Raw genomic sequence first — 23472 nt, 5'->3', positions numbered from 1 at the left:
ACATTATGACAATATGACCAAATAGTTGACCGTGTGAATACCCCAAATATATTAAATTAGTTATCGTATATACATTAAAGGTGGCTAATATGCTTCTCAATAAAGAAATAATCAAGAATAGGGGACTCAATGATATTATGATACCAAAAAAGGAAAACTAAACCAAACTAAGGAGTACTTTATCGTTCTTCAAAATGGTAGACATGATTCTGAATGAGTTAGAATCCACAAAAGGAGACTTTATTGGTACCTTTAATGGACCCATAATCATGATGCTGATTAGAATACAAAATGTGGGTCTTTATGGTACTTTTTTATTCTAATAATACGTTTCGAATGAGCAAGAATCCACATTAGAATGAATCAATAAACGTAAAACTAGAGACATGCTATCCAGAATTAGTATTAATTCACTAACGGAGACTTAATAGTACTACTTCTTTCTTCCAATTGGGGTAGAGAAGCGCACCGAGTCAGCTAGTACTCCATACTTTTATCAGATATTTAAAAACAACGAAGTCTTTGTTACAAAAATTATACAATCTGAGATTAACACTTTTAAAGTACCAAACCAAATTAAAGCGATTTTCGAAGCTCTAGAGAACTTTAAATTTTGAATGACCATGGACCAAAATTTCGACCAAATATTATTGAAATCAGAAGAGTAAAGTTTAAAATATGTGAGCCTAACAGGACTTGTGCCCTTTTCAAAATGAAATGTTCAATTAAACCCGAGTGATGTTTCTTAAAGTCACTTATTTTACTATTTATCAACTTCTACTTTAATGAGAATAAGGGCCTCATGATTCAGAAACATGACTGAAAAACAATTTTCACATTTTCTTATGAAAAACACTAAAATATTTTTTAAAAACTGGGTGATGATATCATACAATAATGCGAAAAATTTTTATCAGTTGTATTTGTGAATCAGGCCCTAAAACTGTTTTCTTATAGAAAATTTCCAATTTCAAAATTTATCTTTATAAAAGTAAATTACTTACATAATTGATAATGTTTCAGCTCTTAGAAAGTCGTTAACATGGATAGCAATGAGTTTCGTAAACGTGGCGGTGAAATGGTGGAGTATATATGCCAATATCTGGAGACATTAAAGGATAGACGTGTTACACCAAGTGTTGAACCTGGATATTTGAGACATTTATTGCCACGTAAGTAATTCAATATAAAATATATATCATGAATTCCACATTAATCACCCAAAAAATTGCCTTGGGTCTTCAGATTTTGTTAATTTTTTGCACACATATGGAGCCAATAAGGCATTTCTAAAAACTCGCCATTTACTTCGCCAATTTATATTTTGGAAAAATTACAAAGTATTTAAGTATATATTCATATCTTTCCCAGTTTTACGAGATATGAATATATGTATATTGGTGATTTCATGTCAAGTGAATCAACTTTTAAAATCTATGACCAATACTACTTGCATATACAAGATTGGTCAAGAACTCTCTGAGTTAAAGGGGGTCAAAATTTGACATTTTGGCCAAATATGTTTTTTTCTCATCCATGTAACTTATTCCCTATTGTTCTTAGCAAAATGTGCCCAAATAGTTTAGTTAGCTATTTCTTCAATTTTTCGAAAAAAAATATTTTTAATATTTTGGTTCATTTGACATAAAATCCCCCATATACTTAAATACTTTGTAAAAATTTATCACTTTTCAAAAATCGTGAGTTTTCAAAAATTAGAGACATTAAAAATGGAAATTTCAAAATGGCTCCATAGCTCCATTTGAACAATGTCTGAAGACTAACGGTAAAAAATGGCATTTTTTAAAAATCTTTCCTGGAATGAAATATTACATGCTTTTATAATTTTAATCATAAAAAACAGCTGAAGCACCTCAGCACCCTGAGGATTGGGATAAAATTATGGCGGATGTTGAGGACAAAATAATGCCGGGTGTAACCCATTGGCAGCATCCACGATTTCATGCCTACTTTCCAGCTGGCAATTCATTCCCCTCCATACTCGGTGATATGTTGGGTGATGGTATAGGTTGTATAGGATTTTCTTGGGCCGCTAGTCCTGCCTGTACGGAGTTAGAGACTATTGTATTGGATTGGTTGGGTAAGGCCATTGGTTTGCCAGATCATTTTTTGGCATTGAAGGAAGGTAGTACTGGAGGTGGTGTTATACAGGTGGGTAGAGTGGAACGAAATAAAAACTAAAGAGGCGAGTGTTGGAAATTTACGTTAATATTATAGACTTCTGCATCTGAATGTATATTGGTAACAATGTTGGCAGCCCGAGCTCAAGCCTTGAAACGTCTTAAGTCCCAACATCCCTTTGTTGAGGAGTGTCAACTTCTATCGAAACTAATGGCGTATTGCTCCAAAGAAGCCCACAGTTGTGTGGAAAAGGCGGCCATGATATCATTTGTTAAGCTGAGAATTTTGGAACCCGATGAGAATGCCAGTTTAAGGGGAGAAACCATTGCTGAGGTAGAACGAAAATCTTAATAGATTAACATATGTTAAATATAAAATTTGTCTGTTTAGGCCATGGAAGAAGATGAATTGCAGGGGTTTGTACCCTTCTTTGTGTCCACAACATTGGGCACCACTGGCTCATGTTCTTTCGATAATTTATATGAAATTGGTCAAGAGCTACAAAAATTCCCTGGAGTTTGGCTGCATGTGGATGCGGCCTATGCCGGTAATTCTTTTATATGTCCAGAGTTGAAGCCATTGTTAAAGGTAAGTTCCGCAGATTTTTATAGATATATATTAAGCTTGAATATATTTCGGTTTTGCGAAAGTTTATGTGATTAATTTGTATGAAAACTGTCAGTTTAAAGTTTAGTTAAAACATAATCGGGGTTAGTTTTGTACCAACAAAACGTCATATGGGGGAAGTTTAGCTTACTTCTTTAATTTGAAAAAAAGTGCCACTGAAGATCATCGAAGCTAATGGTGAATATGTTCCATTGATTTCATGTTTTGAGAGGTGGGTTGATCGCCTATCTATTATGAGCTCCTAAAATCTGGCCAGCGCGCATTGGCCGAAAAGCTCGGCCATATTATTCAATACCTGTTAAAACTATTTAGAAAGAAGTGGTTGGGATGTTTTGCCTCATCCGCTATATAGTCCAGACCCTGCCCCGTTCGACTATTATTTGTTTCGATCGATGCAGAATGCTCCTTCTGGGATACGCTTAGAGAGGCCAATTTTCCGGTTTTTACAAAATGACGGTTTTCGAGTTATTCGACAAACCGGCAATCAGTCTCGTTTCCGTTTTTTGCCTTCGACAATTTTGCATCTCGGTCTGGCGTGTGTGATGTAGCTTCATATAACGGTTCCTGTTCTACGTAGTTTACACCAATCGCGTGTCTTTTAATTTGGAGACCATAAAAACTCATTGATACTGGTGGAGTACCATTTATAACCCAAATCGTAAATTGGTGGAGCACCATTTATAACTCGACGTATGAACTGGTGAAGTATGTACCATACCATTATCACTGTTGATTCCAGCTTCCTATACGAAGATATAGGTCGTCTAGGGACTTACGACCGCGGGATAACCTGGTAATTTGAACCGGTTTTTGATAGAAAAACCCGAAAATCGGATTTTAAAAAAATTCGCTTTTTGGAATTATTCGAAAACCGGTTTTTTGTATATGTCGAATATTTGATCACTCTAGATACGCTTCACTTCTGAACTGAGTATCCGAAATTGACTTGATATGTTTTTGGCCTCAAAAGTTGTGCAGTTCTTTTGGCGCGGAATCCATATGTAGCCAGAAAGATTGGAAAATGTCATTGCTAACAGTGCACAGTGGTTTCCCTTATATGGAGAAGCTGTCAAAAATCAATATCTCCAAAAATAAAAAAGTTACGGTCTTCAAAATTTGTCAGCTCATAGCATGCCCGAAGAACTTAAAGTTTGCATATTTTTAGGAAAAACTATTAACAACTGTAGCCACAGTAGCCATTTGATCTATTAAGGGTCAATTGGCATATAGATTTATTTTAAGAACTTTTGAAATAAAGTATTTCAAAAATGTTTATTTTTATTTCATTTTAATTCATTTGAAATATAAATTGAAAAAAAAACTAAAATTAAAAAGTTATATAATGCAATATGAGGAACTACATATATAATTTTTGATTTTATATGTTCGCAATTTTTGTTCTCTATGATAGACTTTGCCTCAGAGAGTAAATCAAAATTCAGAACTGTTTGGAAGATATGTGCCTGAGAAAGTTATCACTTTTTTGCAAAAATGACGCCGAGGCCCCAAATCTTTGGGGGCCCATAAAAAAGTGTATGACTGGGAGACACGGGTCTTTTTTTTATTCTTCTATCACGTAGTGGTGTCCGTAAATAGTTATATTTACATGACTTAAAAAATTACACACAGTGTTATGAAGTAATATATGTAAGGTAATAAATAAGGTAAAATATCATTTTAATATATGTATATCAAGTATTAAGCAAATTTAAAACACATTGACTTTAACTACTTGTTTTCTGTGTTGGTAAGTTTTGGGCTCCAGAAATAAATGGATCTGGAGTTAAAAAGAGCCTATTTAAAGATCGACATTTTGGAAAAATCTCCACGCTATGTTGCCATAGCTCGAATTTACCAAAAGTACCATTTAGGCCCGAAATCGTTGCTGAATATATTGTTTTCTCTCCAAAACACTTGCCTTTACGTTCTCACCGTTGTTCCATTTTTTATTTCTAATTTGTACGATAAGTGAATAAACTACTCAAAAAATGGTATGTTGGCAAAATGTGATTTTTCTTTATTTTTTGTCGGATGTCTATGTAAATCACATCCATATTCGAAAATATGCAAAAACCCGCGGCCACAATATTTATACCCTACACCACCATAGTGGGGAGGGTATTATGCGTTTGTGCAGATGTTTGTAACGCCCAAAAATATTAGTCTAACACCCACCTTAAAGTATACCGATCGACTTAGAATCACTTTCTGAGTCGATTAAACGATGTCCGTCCGTCCGTCCGTCTGGTTGGCTGGCTGTCCATGTAAACCTTGTGCGCAGAGTACAGGTCGCAATTTTGAAGATATTGAAATTTGGTACATATTACTTTTTCGGCCCAAGGACCAAGCCTATTGAAACTGGCTGAAATCGGTCCATTATTTCACCTAGCCCCCATACAAATGTCCCCTCGAAATTGGACTTTATCGGTCATAAATGTTTAATTTATCTATGTATCTCCATTCGCTCCAAATAATTCTTATATATACAAAATTCATGTCACCAAATTTTGTTACGATCGGTCCATAATTAGTCATAGCTCCCATATAGACCCGCTTCCGAAAATCACTTTAAAGTGCATAAATCGCTTAAAAATGTTGGTATACACACAAAATTCAACATAGTTAACTTTAATATAGACATAAATCACACGACCTAATTTTGTGGTGATCGGTCCATAATTGGTCATAGCTCCCATATAAGACCCACTTCCAAAAATCACTCAAAAATATAAATTATTGATATTTTAAAAGAAAAATATTTTTACTCATTTACTTGGTGTAGGGTATTATATGGTCGGGCTTGACCGACCATACTTTCTTACTTGTTTTTAATTTAAAGAGGGGTAAAATATCTACAATTTCATGTATAAGATGTTGTGGGCAGATGAGGGCCAAACAACTAAAAGTCTACGCGAAAAAGTAGTTTTTAAAAAACGTGTGTTTTGAAAAGGTCAAAAAAGTATTCTTCAGTGATTTTTTAATGGGCTTATATTTTCCCAGCTTTTATTATTTAATTTGGTAAAAAATAAGTTAAAATTAATGTTTGTAGGGTTTTTGGATACTTCTGCCACAATATCGCGAATAACTTTTTAGATAAATTTAAGTTTTCTTTTCTGACTATGTAAACACAATACAGTGGAGTCGGGATAGAGTGAACTAATTAATGCAAGGCCTGTTTACTTTATCCAATAAATTCACTTTATCGAGACTGAAAAAATTATCGAGAAGAAAAAAATTTTTCTACTGCTAAATCACGAAATTTGTAAAACTAAGATATTTTCATAATCTTTAGTATTGTTCTCAGCCCAGTCAATGGCTTTTTAAAAAATTTTAACAGATTGAGTTGCTGCTTTATACCCTTGAAGACAGCCTGCGCTTGCATTGAAACCTCCTGATCGTGTAACTGCTCGTGTATTTTTTTTTATTTTGCATTAAGCATTTCTCCACTGACAGGCAAATTTTTACATTGCTGCTTTAAAAGTCAATTATGGAGTATTTTCTTTTATTGTGGCATAGAATTTTACTTTGTATTTTTTTAATACCACATATTGTGGACTTTGCTACACCAAATTTATTTGCTAGAACTGCAACTCCCACTCCATTGTCCATATCTTTAATTATTTCTTGCTAAACTTTTATAGAAATTATTTTTTTTGGTTTATATAGCAATACAAATAGTCGAGTCAAAAAAAGTAAAAAATCTCAGAAAAACCAAAACAAAAATAACGGTGTTGTATTCAAAATGTGTGTAAAAATATAATATAACTTAGTTTAAGTGGTGTAAAAATACTAATGAGAGTCAAAACTACCTGTAGACAAAAAATAACAAATAAAAACTTTTGATTTAAAACTAAAGTTCACTCTATAGAGGTAGGCGATGTTCACTCTTTAGAGTCTCCAATGTAAACATTTGTGTGTTCATACTATCCAGTAGTAGTTCATATTATCAAGTGTTCACTCAAACCCGACTCCACTGTATATGAAATATAAATATAACTCCACTTTCAATGGACACAAATATTAAATCACGCAGAAAAAACAACAAAATTTGCTAGATTCATAAAATTTAGAGTATTGTCAATAATTTTAGTGCAATAAAGCTTAGAAAAAAACATTAATGTTTTTGATTTTTGGCCTATGGGGGAAACCACTGTGCAATGGCCAATACTTTGAATTAATTTATAGTGTATCTTTCAAATCGTATCGAGAATAAACATTTGGCAACATTTTTCATGCACCCTATTTTGAGAACTTGGGTCTTCACCCCTTGGTGTTTAAAGTCCAAATTCTATACCTTAACTCAACTATAGCCATGTGAAATGATTATTAAAATCGGATATCCGTTGAGAAATTACACATTTATTTCCACTTATTTTTGGAATGTCCCTACTGTGCGTCGTTTTCAAACATTATTTCACCTAGTTCCCGTACAAATGCTCTCTCGAAATTGACCTTTATCGCTCATAACTGTTTAATTTATATATGTATCTATATGTACAAATTTCGCTCCAATTTAGTTTTATATATACGGAAGTAATGTCACGTATTATTATGATCATCGGTACATAATTAATTATAGCATCTCCTAAAAATGTTGGTATCAATATAAAATTCAACAAAAACAAGTTTCGTATATTTGTAAATCACACGACCTAATTGCATGGTGATCGGTCTATAATTAGTCATAACTCCCGTATAAGGCCTACTTCTGAAAATCATTCACGAAAATAAGTTATTGAAATTAAAAAAAAATGTTTTTGCTCATTTACTCAGTGTAGGGTATTTATGGTCAGGCTTGACAAATGTCATGTATAATGATAGGAAATTGCCCATATGTATTATATGTTTTCCTTTCTACATTCCCAAGTATGTACTTAGTTATGTATATATTTATGTATATATTTATGTAATCAACTTATTAATCTATTCCTCAGGGTATTGAATATGCCGACTCATTTAATACGAATCCAAACAAATGGCTATTGACCAATTTTGATTGTTCCACGTTGTGGGTACGTGATCGTATCCGGTTGACCTCAGCCTTGGTGGTGGATCCATTGTATTTGAAACATGGCTACTCTGATGCTGCCATCGATTATCGTCATTGGGGTGTACCATTGAGTCGACGTTTTCGGTCACTGAAATTGTGGTACGTATGGAACGTTTGAAATTATTTTGTTTTGTTAAATTGAAGAAGTATTTAGCACCTAAACTTGTATATTTTTATTTACACAAAAAATTACCCAAAATGATCATGCAGTAAAATTGTTTTGTTTGAGCACAAATTCTAATAATGTCTATTTTTGTTTTGTTTGATGATTTTGTGTTTGTTTCTCGTATGTGAAATTACAGGTTTGTTTTGCGTTCATATGGAATTTCCGGACTACAAAAGTATATAAGACACCATATCGAATTGGCCAAGCGTTTTGAACAGCATGTGCTCAAAGATAAACGCTTTGAAATATGTAATCAAGTTAAGGTAAGTTCATTTTTTTATATTCCTATACAGCCATAATGGGGAGGATCCAAAAATATTAGTCCATTTAACCAGCACAAATAAGTTTTACGATAGAGTAGGGATCAGTTGTCCATAGCTTCCATATATTTATTACTATTTACTCGTACTGATGTAGGGAATTATATGGTCGGGCATGTTTGAAGTTACTTTATTAATTGTTTTCTTTTAAACATTTTGCCAAAAAGTGTGAAGTTTCGTAGAATGTGTAGTTATGGGAAGAGATTTTTAAAGACGATACGCAATTCGTTTTAAAAATATTTCGGAATATTGATGATAATATCATTTATCTCATAGTAGGTATATAAAATATCTGTTTAAATATAAGGAATAAATTTATTTTCTACATATTTATATGTTTGTATATGGGAATGAAATCTTGCATGAAGGAGAACAAAACAAAACAATTATGAGTAAACTGTGAAGAATTCTTAAAAGACTTGTTTATTTAGTCTCGTTTTTGACTAATTTCAAAGTTCAAATTTTTGAATGTCTGTATGGAATGTCTAAAATTGTTTTGTATATTTACATATATGTATTTTATAATAACTCCATTCGTTATTATCCTTAAGAGTTTCGATTGCATTCTTTTTAGCTCTTCGATATTGGAAGAAAAGTATGCTTTATAGGTCTTGTATATGAGAGATTTTAAGGCTAAACGTGGACCAATACGCTAGTCCATTTGAGAAGATTATAATTTTATTTATTTACTTTAGATACAATATGGTGGACCCATGTTAGACGATGGTTCAGGTGGTTTCCATGATACCCCACATGGTTGTGTTCTGAAATTTTGATATTGATTTTATATATGGGAGGACAACTATCTCTTCTTAAGTGGACACATTTGGTAGCATTATATTTCATTTTACATTTGTCCAACGTTTTCTCCAACGCATTGTTGTTATCAAGGGATTTTGTAAATGCTTACAAAATCGGTGAATGTGTGAGTCAGTTCGCTCGCGAGCCATATATTTTAGAATATTGACAACATACTTCCCCGGGGTGCCCTAAAGGATATTTGTCTACTTGAGGATATCACATTCTTAGATCTTATTTGGAAATAAGCTAAGAATTAATTAATTTGAGCTAACTCATTAAATTCTTAATTCGGAATTAAAAAATGTCACCCATTCATTCCATAAAATCATTCCCAACATCTAAACACGATATTCATAAACAGTTTTTAAATTTATCAAAGGTTTATTAAACAAATATTTGAAAAATTTAATAATTGTTAATGATATTTAACTTCATTCAAACACTTTTATTTACATAAATATAATTCATTACTCATTGAATTAATTTCGTTTGTGTTTAATTACACTGTCCAACAGATTGGTGATATTTTAAAAAACAATTTCGAACCACCGTAGGCCCGACATATCTAAAAAATTAAAAAAGATCGAGCAAAATTAAAAAAAAGAAAGAAATAAACCTAAATAACTCTTGACCTGAAAGTGATAACCTACATATTTATATATATTTTTTGTAGATCTTCTCTAGGACTATTTATATTTTAATTATCAGCTCATTCGGATCATAAATAGATTTTTTTAAAAAATACGAGACCCAAGGTGGCGTGTAATTTTGCTAATTAAGCGTAAAAGCTTTATTTACAATTTTGGTATCTTTGGTGACCCCCAATGAAATTTTCCGGCAAACATTTTCGTAGAATATTTTATTAATTAAATGTCCTTTTTGAATTGATCCCTAAAGAGATGAGCTAGAGGGTTAAGATCTTCCACAAAAATGATCCCCATAAAATTCCATAATATAACTGACCATAAGAATTCTCTCAGATATTAACTTACAACTTTTTTTTAGTTAGTATAATGCTCCCTTCGATCAAAAAATAAAAACTTTGACCCACTGTAAAAAATAATTCAGACCAGCTGGACTATACTCAACATGCCTTTTCAGGGTCGCTATTCTGTTCCAAAAATGCTGTTGGACAGTGATATTTACAAAAATGAATTGAAAAAAATTTGCTTAAGGCTATTTCTTATAGATTTGAATTGAAGAAAAATACAATCATTCAATACATTTTATTAAGCTAGTTTCGTTTCATTTTAACCCCAAGTGCCATTAAGGGGTTTCCAGTTTTGTTCTGTTATTATTAATACTAGACTTCATACTATATTTTTCTTAAGTTTCATCAAAATCGGCCCAAAAATATATAACATTTCGCTATCTTTCCATTAGAAATTCCAAATATTGAAAAATTTGACCTTTGACCTTCACGCTTTAAGGTTTAACGTTTTCTAATTTTAGTAAAACATTCAGAGTATATTTAGAATTATCTGGACTGTAATATTGTCCCCTTTATAAAACAATAGTGAATAATTTTTTTGCCATTTCGAAATAATTGAGTTTAAAATTTTTATGTTAGTAGACATCTAGAATAAAAGTAATATTTCAATTGATCTTTTGACCCACTTTGTGGAAGTAGAATTTCATCAAATTTTGACCACATATAGAATCAGTTATGTAGATTCTTATTATGTAATAAAAAAATGATATTCTGAATAGCTTCTACTTAAAAATCATTACAGTAATTAAATTTAGCTCATTCGCCAAAATATGGCGAAATAATTAGTTTTTCTCGAAAATTACAACATTTAATCGCAGGTACGGACACTGCTGCCAGATTTTTTCCAGCCCTCATCCCCATTTTCATTTTTTTATCCCCAAAAATCCATAAATACTCTAAAAAAAATTATTTCTTTTTTAATTTAAAATTACATATTATTGTTGAATTAAATATTATTATATGAGGCATTTCACCAACTTTTGAAATCGATGTCTTCCGATCGGGATGAAACCAAGGTAAAGAACAAAGCTTTCTTTTGAGCAAAAAAAAAATTTAAAAAAAGGGCCCATATTGGAGAAAAAATCGATTTTGCAAAAAAAATTCAAAAATTGTATTTCTTGAGTTATAAAATATTTATTTTGATAGATATCCCACTCGCATCCCACTAAGGCACTAAAAATGTCTTAAAGGAATGGACCTAAGCTTTCTTTTGAAAAAAAATTCGTATTTGCAAAGAAAAAAAGTCAAAAATTGTAAGTCTTGAGTTAAAAAATATTTATTTTGATAGATATCCCACTCGCATCCCACTAAGCGACCAAAAGGGTCTTCAAGGATAATATCTAAGCTTTTGTTTGAGCTAAAAAAAAATTAAAAAAGGGTCCATTTTAAAAAAAAAGTCAACAAAAATTTAGGTATCAAAGTCCTCCGAATTATTAGCTTCAGAAATTTTATTGTACATTATATTTGAGTTAAAAAGTTTCAACATTTCAGGAGATGGTTCGAACTTTTCACAGCAAATTGAATTATTTGTAATGTATGTGTTTAGTTTAAGAAGAGCTTCTCCTTGATTGGGCAAGAGCAAGCACCTTGAATGGGTTTGAATCAGCAGAATCTTTGTAGGAATAAACATTACACCAAAATACATTTAAATTTTTTCCAGACTCTTCTCCAAAACAATCGTTCCATTTTACAAATGACATTTTTCTCCATTATTCTTCATATAAATCTTTTGGGATATTTGTCTTTAATACAGGATTTAACATTTTAGCAATATAACTAATGTTTGGTTGATCTATTGAATTACAGCATACACTTGACAATTGCTTTTAATTATGCCTTTATATATTCTTCTTCTTTCATATCAACTATTCACTAAGAATAATAACACAAAATTATAGGATTGCCATGGTAAAATTTAGCAGCACTTTAGGATTGTCAAAGTATAAATTGTATGAAAAAATGTCTTTCAATATTTTCCATAATGTTAGCAAATTCATTTTTAAATGTAAAAAATACAAATTTATAGATTTTTATCCTCCAAAATTCAAAAACCGATTCTTACCATTTTTAACAGAGCTTGTTCGTTTATCATAGGAACAATTCAGAAAAATAATCAACATTTTTGGTCCATAACTCTGGTATTACTTGACAGATTTTGCCCATTTTCAATACAAAACATTCCTGGTCAATAAAGAATATTTGAGTAAAATGTCCTCCCCCCAAGTCCTTTCCTGTAGGCCCTATCGTGCCTTCAACAGACAGACAGGCGGACATAGCTAGATCGTCATTGAATTTTATAAGGACTCAGAATATAGCACATATATAATTTTTGGTTCAATAATTCGATATGTTACAAACGGATGACAAAATCAATATATCCCTCATCTTTTTTGACGGTGGGTATAAAAACATTGATCTGAACTCTTCAAATCTAATAAGTTAAGCTTATTAGATTTCGGTCAACTCTTTAGTATATTTTTCTTTAAATCATTTGAAATTGTTTTTTTTTTAAATTAATTATTAATAATTAATTCAATTTATAATAAATTACGATTCCATTATAATTAAAGGCAAACTTTTTTGTAATAAAACCAAATTACTGTTCCAGGTAATAAGTCTTTCAGCATCATTCAATTCATCAAGGCCACAAGTTTGTACAGAAATTTTGAGATTATTATGGAACTAAAGAACATCTAGGAATCTAGCAAATTTTGTATTAAACATTTAAGATTAACTTAATTGCAAAAACAAACTAAACAATTTTATTTAAACAAAAACATTTAAAATCACAACAATGTAGTATAAGAGCAAAAACATGAAAACTGGTATTTTTATACAAACTCTAATCAAAATTATCTAACGTAATTTTCTACAAATATTTCGTGTCGATATTCACGTGTTACATTTTTTCTATCAACAAATTAAAATAAACAATTCTTTCATCTAGCACACGAATCAGAGCTGGCTACTGGTACTAACACATTAGAAGTACTTACATCCGGTTTCCGAATTGTTTTGTAAATTAAAATGCTACAATAAATTTCACATCAAAGGTTAATTAATGATCATAACAAATTCCATTGCTGGCTAGTGACGTAAAAATATAAAAAAATACAACTATATTTTTTGTCAATTGATTGATTTGCAGACTGAATTCAAGTGTTTGGAAGTCAGTTCATTATTTCAGCAAGCAGCCTCTTTTTTTGACTCTTGTTACGTGTTTTTTTACGTCTGAAATTGTCTTGTAGAGCTCAAGGTTTGTTTGTGGTTATTTAATTGATCAAAAAATAAATATTACGATCACTTAATTATATTGTTAACAAATGTTTACGAATACATACATCAATATTTTTAATGTTATTTTTTCACGCATAATCATTCACTCGCGTTGCGATACACTTGAGTGAGGGGTTTTAACTTTTCATTTAAGCAAATCATAAATAATGGACATACATATGTGAGTTTTCGAAAATATTAAGGGAATTTTATAAATAAAATCTTAGTTGATTTACAGTTTTAGCAAAACCTGTAAATAAAAACCTACCTCCTTCATTCTTCATTCTTATATTTCGAAATTTCTTTTTTAATATGTTCAATAGACATGCCCTTAAAAAATAGATTTGTTTTGGATGGGTCATTGTAAATAATTCTCTTTACGCTTAATTATCAAAATTACAGGCCATCTTGGGTCTCACATTTTTTAAAAAAATCGCCGAAAATCCATTTATGATCCGAATGAGCTGAAATTTAAAATATAAATAGTTCTTAAAAATAACAGCTATATTTGCTAAAATCAAAAGAACTTGCTAACAGTTATGTATCTCGTAACTATAATAAGTTAAATACATTAAAAGTTGGAAAATGTAAAAAAGGTCGTATTTTTAAATTTTTTTCACAAAAAAGTACTTATATTTTTTCATTTGTAGAAAAAAATTTCCTTCGGAACTACTATATAAATTTGTATATAATACAAAAGGATAACTTAATGCAAAAGCGTTAAAGTAAAATTTGGCTCACTTAAGCGGACCAAGTCGCCCTCAGACTTGTCCAAACTTTGCCAATTTAAAAAAAATTCTAAAACTGCAAAGAAACGATACTGGAAAAATACATGCAAAGTAATTTTACTATCACATGGTAAATAACGTCACTGTAGGCACTTTTCTAAAAAAACAGTATTTGGAACACGTGTTCCCCATTATAGGAATATCGGTATTTGAAAATTAAAAAATGTTCAAAATAATAATATCGTTGATTTAAGAACATTTGGTTCTACATTATTTCCAAATTTTGTTCTAATATCTTTAACCGCGAAAATTTTAAATTAATTCAAATTTTATATTTTTGTTCATGCAAATTCCCTATATTCCATTTTTTTAGTTTCCAAGGTAAATGACGTCATAAAATGATTTCATTTCACTAAACTGTAAATCTTCAAGTCCTAAGGTTTTCACCAATACCAAATACTTATACAAAAAGCTTATATTTATTCATTCCATATTTATATATTCCATGCAAAATGTGTTTTGGAAAAAACGTAAAAAATACGGCACTTTTAACATGTTCCAACTTTGGATGCATGTAACTTTTTACAGGGACGAGATAACTATTAGCAAGTTGTTTTTATTGTATTCGAAATTTTATCGCAAATATAGATGATATTTTAAAAAAAAATTTCGACCCTCCGTTAGACTTGCCAACCGTCCCGTTTTCGACGGGACAGACCAGTTTTAGAGTCGAATGTCCCGTGTCCCGTCGATACTTTGAACGGGACGCCATTTGTCCCGTTAAAAGAAAAAAAAAACTTTTTCATTAATTACCACAAAAACTATAAAAAAATCAAAAATTAGAAATACCCATAAACAAGGATGCTTTATTTTCTAAAATATAGTATTTTCTAAAAACTGAATATCACTATTTAACAATATACATAGGTACTTAGTGCATTAACTTCTATGAGTTTCAATAAACTCATTAGTAAACATTATTTAACTATCATGTACCTTTAGTTAAAGGTGAGTTGTTGATCCATTGAAATGGACTGAGTTTGTCGAATTTATTACTTCAAATAATAATAAAAAAGCTTATAAAAGCGATTAAAAATATAAATTTTAAATTATGGACTGAAATAGGTAAACTTTATTAAATAACCCGCTGCGCTTCGTTACTCCTACGTAGTAAAATAAAAAAATTTTAAAGATTTTATAAACTATTTTTTTAATGAGGTGAAACAAATTAGGTAAAATTATAAAAAATAAATTTTCAGACAAAGTTGGAAGAATCTCGCAATTTTAATTATCCAGATATTCAAAATTTACTATGTACTTTGAATGGAAAGTTTCACACCCACTGTTCCGATCTAGACCATTTTAGCTAAACTCTGTACAGTGATAAGAATTTGATTCATACAAAGTTTAAATACATTACAATTACTCCAGATATTCGAAATTAACTATATACTTTGTAGGTGTCACTCCCACTAATCCAATCCCGACCATTTTACAGCCAAACTATGCAAAATGATAAGTGAGCTATCGGACAAGTTTGAGGAATCTCGCAATTATAGTTCTGAAAATATTTATTTTCCTTTGTGTGGTAGGTGACTTAAACCTTGTTCCGATTCTTCCCAATTTGATTAAACTTCATGTCGTGATATGAAATTGATTCATATAAAGTTTGAAGAATTTCACAATTATAGTACTCCAGATATTTGAAAATAACTATTTACTTTAAAAAATTCAGTCTCGCCCATTTTCAGAAAATCTCCGTATAGTGACATGAATTTGATTCATACAAAGTTTAAATACTTTACAATTATAGTAGTCCAGATATTCGAAATTAACTATTTACTTTGTATGAGAGATGTCACGCCCACTAACACAATAACATTTTCACCCAAAAAATGTAGAATAGTAAGGGTGATATTAGGGCAAAATTTTAAGACTTCCACAATTATAGTTCTCCAGATATTCGAAAATAATTATTTACTCCTGTATAAAGTTCGAAGACTTTCACAGTAATAGTTCTCCAGATTTTACACAATTAAAATTAATGTGTTATTGTTGATTTTAATAAATAAAATAGGATAATAACACTGCTTCAAAATAACACTTTTTGTCAGAACTTGAAAAGCGTCCTAATGGAGGTTGTATGCCTAGGTGAGGACATGCTAAAACCGTTTTCAAAGATTTTGAACACCCTCAAAATTTTGAGTAATTTTGAAACAAGTGTTTTAGTGTAGGTAGTACTTCAATACCTCTAACTCAGACATTTTAAAACCGATTTCAAAATTTTAAAAAATAATCTAAGAAATTGTTTAAGTTATTAAAAAAGTTAATTTTTTTTTAATTTTTTTCGTAATTTTTCAAATTCAACAATAGTTATTTTAATTTAAAGACAATTTTATATAGACAAAAAGGAGATATTACTTATTAAAATCGGTTTATATTTGCAAAAGTTATTAAACTTTTTCGAAAAAAGTTCGAAAATAAAATAAGTAAATACTAGGGTATTCAATCGATTAACCGTTAATCGGTTAACCGATTAATTTTGGACGGTTAACTGTTCGAATAATTTAAAATTGCCGATTTTCAAATAACAAATAAACCGATTAATTTGTTTCGATTAACCGAAATTCCTTTTTTTTTTGCACATTGTGCCGATTTACACCATGACTTTTAAGACGTCGTTTTTTCTTAAATCTCTTTTGAAGTTGCTTTTACTCCACCCCTCTTATCCACAAATAGCAAAAGAGAATTAAGAACATCTTAAAAGTCATGGTGTAGATCGGCACTTTAACATATTTTTTTGTATTTATTTTTCCAATTCAATTCAATTACAAATTTCAAATTAAAATTATATATTTTTTCGAACATCCAAGAAAAATGTTTAGTGAGAATAACAACTGACATATTTAATTTACATGGATTTAAAACTTTGTTTGCATTTACATGTACAGAATTTAACGAAACTAAACGAAACTATCAAAAGTATTCACTATCTAAAACAATCCAAAAAGGACACCAATATGCTAAGAAAGAACTAAAAAAACTGAGATAATGAATATTCTTCATCATGCTTTCGATTTCTCCAACATCTACAATCAGCGAAAGAGTTTTTTCCAAGTCAAGTTTTATCAAATCTAAAGAAAAAAATCGTTTAAAAGGAAAAAAAATCAATTATATTCTTTTTATAAAAGATTATTTCGGAAAAAACTCAAATGTGTATACAAAAAGGATCTCAAATACCATATTTGCTATTATTTTTTGTTGACTTGTTATGTTTTTTTTTGTCTTTTATGTTTTTGTACACAAAATTCGTGGTTGTATTTTCAATTTAAAATTAAAATAGATATTATTCGGTTAATCGAATAATTTTAAATTAACCGATTATTAACCGAATAAATCTAAACCCCGATTAATTATTTGCTCGGTTAACCGATTAAACCAGAAACCCGATTAATTGAATACCCTAGTAAATACCCTGTTTTTTTACATTTATATGCGCTGGGGGAGAAAATACTAAAAAAGGTATTAATGGAAAGTTGAATAACTTTTACAGTTTTCATCCGATTTGAAAAATTAAAACCATGTTTTATTAAGAACTTTTCTTTATACATTGATATAAATTTTTATAAGCTTTCATATCAAAATAAGCAATGAAAAGCGACTCAAATCAAAAAAGATCGTAACAAAAACAATACTTATAACTTACAAATGTATCAATAAATGCATGTCATTTTGAAGCGTAATAAGTTTTCTTTCCCAACACGTTAAAAAAAATAAAATTGAACAAAAACTGCCTGAGTTACAGATCGATAAGTTGAAAAACATCACTGTAAACGGTTTTTTCAGAATAACTTCTGAATTTGAAGGTGTTTCTGAAATTTTTTGACACAATTTGTAATGTACTCAGCAAGTCCTATAACCCACGCTAGGTCATTTTCCATGTTTTTTTCCATCGTTGTCTGATCATTTAGTGGTGTCCCGTTTTGGAAATTTCAAAAGGTGGCAAGTCTACCCTCCGTAGGCCCGACATATCTAAAAAAAACAAAAAAGGATCGAGAAGAATTAAAAATAAATAAATAAACGTAAATATCTCTTGAACCAAAAGAGATAACTTACATACACTGAATCAATTAAGTCTCCGTACAGACATACTTATAATATAAACTAGCTATTTATGGTCACTTTTCAATACATATTTAAACCTTTTTTTAATTCATCTTATAAACTAGAAATCAACATAAAAAACTACAAACATTTTCATTAAAAACATAAAAATTTACATAAATTCAATAATTGTACGAATAGTATCACCAAAAGTCTCCGTACAGTTAATCGTTTTAATGCAAGGAATCCCAATATTAATCTTAATTGAATTTAATATGTGGTAGGTCCTCCTTTCTGAGCAATTGCAGTATTTTAACAGCCATTAAAATGCTGCAATTGCTCATTCCATGGACCAACAAAGCTGGTCCATGGAATGGAACAGCTTTGTTGTTGTCAGGGAATCTATTTTATACCACTCTTCCATTATAACAGTTTTTAGCTGATCTTTACTCGTTATATTGTGCTGCCGAATCTTTCTTTCCAAGTGATACCATAGATGCTCAATCGGGTTGAGATCAGGTGACTGAGCTGAGCGATTTATGAGCTTAGGAACATTATAAATAAGACATTACTTTACTAATCTAAAGGTGTGTTTGGGATCGTTGTCTTGTTGGAAGCAATACAAACGTCCCAAGCCTAATTTTTCAGAACTTTGTTTTAACCCTCTAACCGGCCAATTTTATTTTGAGGTACACAAATATACCAGGTTATTGTTTGAATAAAAAAAAATATCACAATAAGTAAATTGTTTGTCCCTTTACACATATTTACCGTTATAACGGGATAAATAAGCAAATAAAGCAGCATTACATACATTTAACATACCCCGCCTAAAGGCAGCCTTGCCGGTTAGAGGGTTAAGTTTTCTTTTAAAATATTATGGTATGCATATTTATCCATCGTGTTTTCAACAAAAATAAGATTTCCCACCCCAGATGAAGCCATACAACCCCAAACAATAACGTTACCTCCTCCATGCTTTACGGTTAGCGTCAAATGCTTCGGATTCATTTCAGTATTTGACTTTCTCCATAACATTTCTCTTCCATCAGAACCAAAAACATTCAATTTACTTTCATCGCTAAAAATAACTCGATCCCAAAATAAAAAATCTTTATCAATATGTTCGATAGCGTAATCCAATCTCTTTTTCATGTTCAATTTTCGAACAAGGGGCTTCTTATGGCTTACTCGACCATTGTATCCATTTAGTTTAAGAGCGTTTCTTAAGTTTGCCGCAATTACACATGTGTTCATTTTTGGATTACCTTCTACAAATCGTACAATTCTTCTCTCTAAGTGGTGGTCTATTTTTCTTGGATGGTCAGTTCTTTGTTTATTTGCCATTGTTCCGGTTTTTTTGAACTGTTGAATAACGTACTGAATGGAAGAGCGTGGCCTTTTTACAATATCCTTGATTTCGGTTAGATTTTTTCCTTCATTTTGCAAGTTAATAATAATTTTCTTTCTATCCATTAAAATTTGCTTATTTCTGGATTCCCTGACAACAACAAAGCTGGTCCATTCCATGCACAGCCATTAAAATGAAGCAATTACTCAGAAAGGAGGACCTACCACATATTAAATGCAATTAAATTTAATATTGGGATTCCTTGCCTTAAAATAGTTAACTGTACGGAGACTTGTTTGGTGATACTTATACAATTATTAAATTTATGTAAATTTTTATGATTTTAAGGAAAATGTTTGTATTTTTTTATGTTGATTTCTAGTTTATAAGATTTTTTATAAAATGAATAAAATAAAAAAAGGTTTAAATATGTATTGAAAAGTGACCATAAATTTGCTAGTTTATATTATGAGTATGTCTGTACGGAGACTTAATTGATTCAGTGTATGTATTTCAAATTTCGGATTATTTCGGATTATAAAAAAGATCAAGTAAAATTTTTAAAATTAATAAACCTAATAACTCTTGACCTAAGAGATATAACCTACCTATGTATGTATTTTTTGTAGATATCAAGGACTATTTATATTTTAAATATCAGCTCATTCGTATCATAAATAGTGAGACCCAAGGTGGCGTGTAATTTTACTAATTAACCTTAAAGTGCTTTACTGACAACTTTGGTATCTTTGTAGACCCTCACTGAAATTTTTCAGTAAACATTTTCGTGGAATATTTTAATCCTTAAATGTCCTTTTTGAAAGGATTTTGACTCCTAAAGAGAGGAGCTAGAGGATTAAGATCTCCACAAAAATGATCCTTATAGAATTCCACTATATAACTCTGAAAATAACAATTCTCTGAGGCAATAACTTACAACATTTTTTTCATTTAGTATCATGCTCCCTCGATCAAAATATTAAAACTTTGACCCATTGTTAAAAAAATTCAGACCAGCTGAACTATAAGTTTATTCTACAAAAATTATCTACTCAACATGCCCTTTAGAATTATAGGGTCGCTATTCTGTTCCAATAAAAAAGTCTTAATTTGTTGGACAGTATAATTAGAATTGACGGTCAAATCAAAATCCAAATTTGCAATTTACAGCAGATAGATATAATATAAACTTATAATTTTTATTTGAAAACCATTATCATTCTTTATTTTATCAATAAGAGGATTATTTCCTTCCAATCAAATCCACTTCTCTGCCTTTCATTGCCACCTGAGGTAGAATACAATAAATTTGTCCCGATGCAAAAAATTATTGAACAAATTACAAATACTTTTTTGAAGGCACGATTTTCAAATACATAGTTTTTAAAAAAATTATTCAGATACATATGAATCATCTGGTGTCAGTAATATGGCAATAGAAAATAAACAAAAGAAAATATCAAAATTTTGGAAAGAGGGTCAAATATGTACATATATATCACACTCATAATTTTTGTATGAAAACTGTCAGTTTAACTATATGTACATTGTGATAATGGGGATTAGAGTGATAGATTCTTGAACTCGTTTTACATTTGCTTTTTTTGTATCGAGTATCCAACAAATTTACAAATATTCGGTACTTTGCCAGCAGTAGCAGCAAGTAGCTGTAGGTCCCTTGAAGTTGCCAGTTGTATTTTACTCTTGCGTAGTATTGAACTAAATAAGTACTTAAAGATTGTATTCATTCACAGTTTAATTGCCTTTTGATTTGATATGATGTCTTATGACAAAACCATACAAAGATTTTGTAATTTATTTATTGGATTTCAATTGAAATCAATTATGAGAAAGTAAAACATACGAAAACGAGTAGTAGATGTTGCTGTCACACTTCAAATTTTTATTTTTTTTACACATTTGAATTTTTTTTACTTGTTTACTGAGGGGATTTTTTTTTATTTTTGTAGACTTATTGGCGTTTATTTTTTGTGTCGATGACATTTCATTTGATGATCTTTGTATGAAGGTATTCAAAACTGTATGATTGCCACTCTGTGTGTTTATGTAAATTATAATTTAAAAAGTAATAAAAAAAAATGTCTGATTAATTATCAAATTATAAAAGAAATTACGCCATATCTGTACCCTGTTATTTACACATTAGGCTATAAATCAACATAAAGTGAATTTATGTAGGTGTTTTTTTATGTTTTGAAATTTTATAATCATCAAAAGTTATTAAATTACATAGCAGAGTTTGTAAGGAATTCATTAAATAAATTTGGGTTTTAATAAACTAATAGTATACTTATATAATATGTTCGGTAAATGAGTATGTGATTAGTTTTAACATAGATTCAATTCTCCCCTTTTTAAATAAATTGTTCTGTTAGTTAAAAATTACATATAAATCTGATGGATACCTAACATTGATCAAAACGAAAGTTTGTATTTTCATAATTTAATATTATTATATAGAATAACGACAAAGGTATTTTCGATCATTTCGGTAACGATATTGTAGCGGTAACGGTAATTGCAGTTATTTCTGTAACGATATTATATATCGAGCTGAAAGGGTATTTTAGAGGTTATGGCTATCGGAAGCGATATCAATTCTTGGCATTTCCCTTTGTCATTCATTTAATTTAAAGTACATAACTTTATTTCCAGCTCGGTCTCGTTTGCTTCCGTTTGCAAGGTTCCGATAAACTAAATGAGAAACTGTTAAGTACCATCAATGAGTCGGGTAAATTGCACATGGTACCAGCCTGTGTTAATGAGCGCTACATTATACGATTCTGTGCCGTAGCACAAAATGCTACCGAAGAAGATATTGATTATGCCTGGGAGATTATTGTTGACTTTGCCAATGAACTGTTGGAGAAGGAACAACACGATGAACTTACCGAGATTATCAATAAAAAGAAAGAAGACACTTTGGCCAAGAAACGTTCGTTTTTCGTGCGCATGGTCAGTGATCCGAAAATCTACAATCCAGCAATCAACAAGGCTGGAACACCAAAAGTATCATTGGATATATCATCGCCAGTTGTTAGCCAAAGGACAACAAATCCCGTTATACGTACACAAAGCTCTATAGATCACAATTCTTGGATATCATGGCCATTGGCGTTTCTCTTCAACAGTAATAACGAGGATAGTGGTCAGAAGTCGAATGTTTCATTGCGGTAGGTTGGGTAATTGCTGGGCGATAATAACTTAATTCATATTATGTTTCTTTTTCGCTTTATTTCTAGATTCCGTCATTTGGATACTAATGTCAGACCTTCAACGTCTAGACGCAATTCTGGTGCTGGCTCTTCACCATCCCCAGAAAATGATTTGGGCGTTATAAATGTCTTAAAGTCTCCCAGGAAATCACCAAATATGCCACGTAAGGGCAGTTATTCTAATAATACTAGCAATAATCATAAATAAATTAGCTGTAATTTCATCTCTAATTCAATTTATTTCCATAATTACCTAAATTAGAAAAATCAAACTTTTTTGTCTCCTAAAACAATTTCAAAACTAAAAATTTGCTTGAAAATTATCAATAAAATAAAAGTTAATTCTGAGTGTGTGAACTGATTTTGTTATTGTAAGAGCCCTCTAGTCTTTGTGGTCCTTTAACTTCGAGAGTTTTGGTCTGTTTCAAACAGTTTTTTAGACTTTATTATTCTTAAAAATGAGAAATATATATACTTTAAATAGGACGATTTGAGAAAATTCGACTGTAAATTTTAGACTGCGGTGCACAGTGGGGCAGAATCAAAATTCCTTCAAAAATATTGCACATTTTCATACCAAAAAATTTGCATAAATTTCTTAATGTGACTGAACCAATGACTTGTGTTGAATGAAAAAGTGCAATATTTTTGAAGAACGTTGATATAAAGTGGCATATTTT

The 23472-nt window shown here is 30.5% G+C and overlaps 1 protein-coding gene across 1 annotated transcript; it reads left to right on the top strand.

Annotated features, from left to right (window-relative positions):
- The first annotated feature begins 1042 nt into the window (after positions 1–1042).
- On the top strand, positions 1043–23000 carry Tdc2 (Tyrosine decarboxylase 2). Its single transcript, XM_065510923.1, has 8 exons — positions 1043–1172; positions 1865–2172; positions 2239–2475; positions 2533–2730; positions 7704–7918; positions 8122–8248; positions 22233–22750; positions 22820–23000. The coding sequence occupies exons 1-8, from the start codon at positions 1043–1045 to the stop codon at positions 22998–23000; spliced, it is 1914 nt and encodes a 637-aa protein (XP_065366995.1).
- Positions 23001–23472: the final 472 nt, after the last annotated feature.

Source organism: Calliphora vicina, chromosome 5, assembly GCF_958450345.1.
Source record: "Calliphora vicina chromosome 5, idCalVici1.1, whole genome shotgun sequence".
NCBI lineage: Eukaryota > Metazoa > Arthropoda > Insecta > Diptera > Calliphoridae > Calliphora > Calliphora vicina.
Note: the sequence above shows the minus strand (reverse complement) of the source record. Positions and strands in the feature narration are given on the sequence as shown.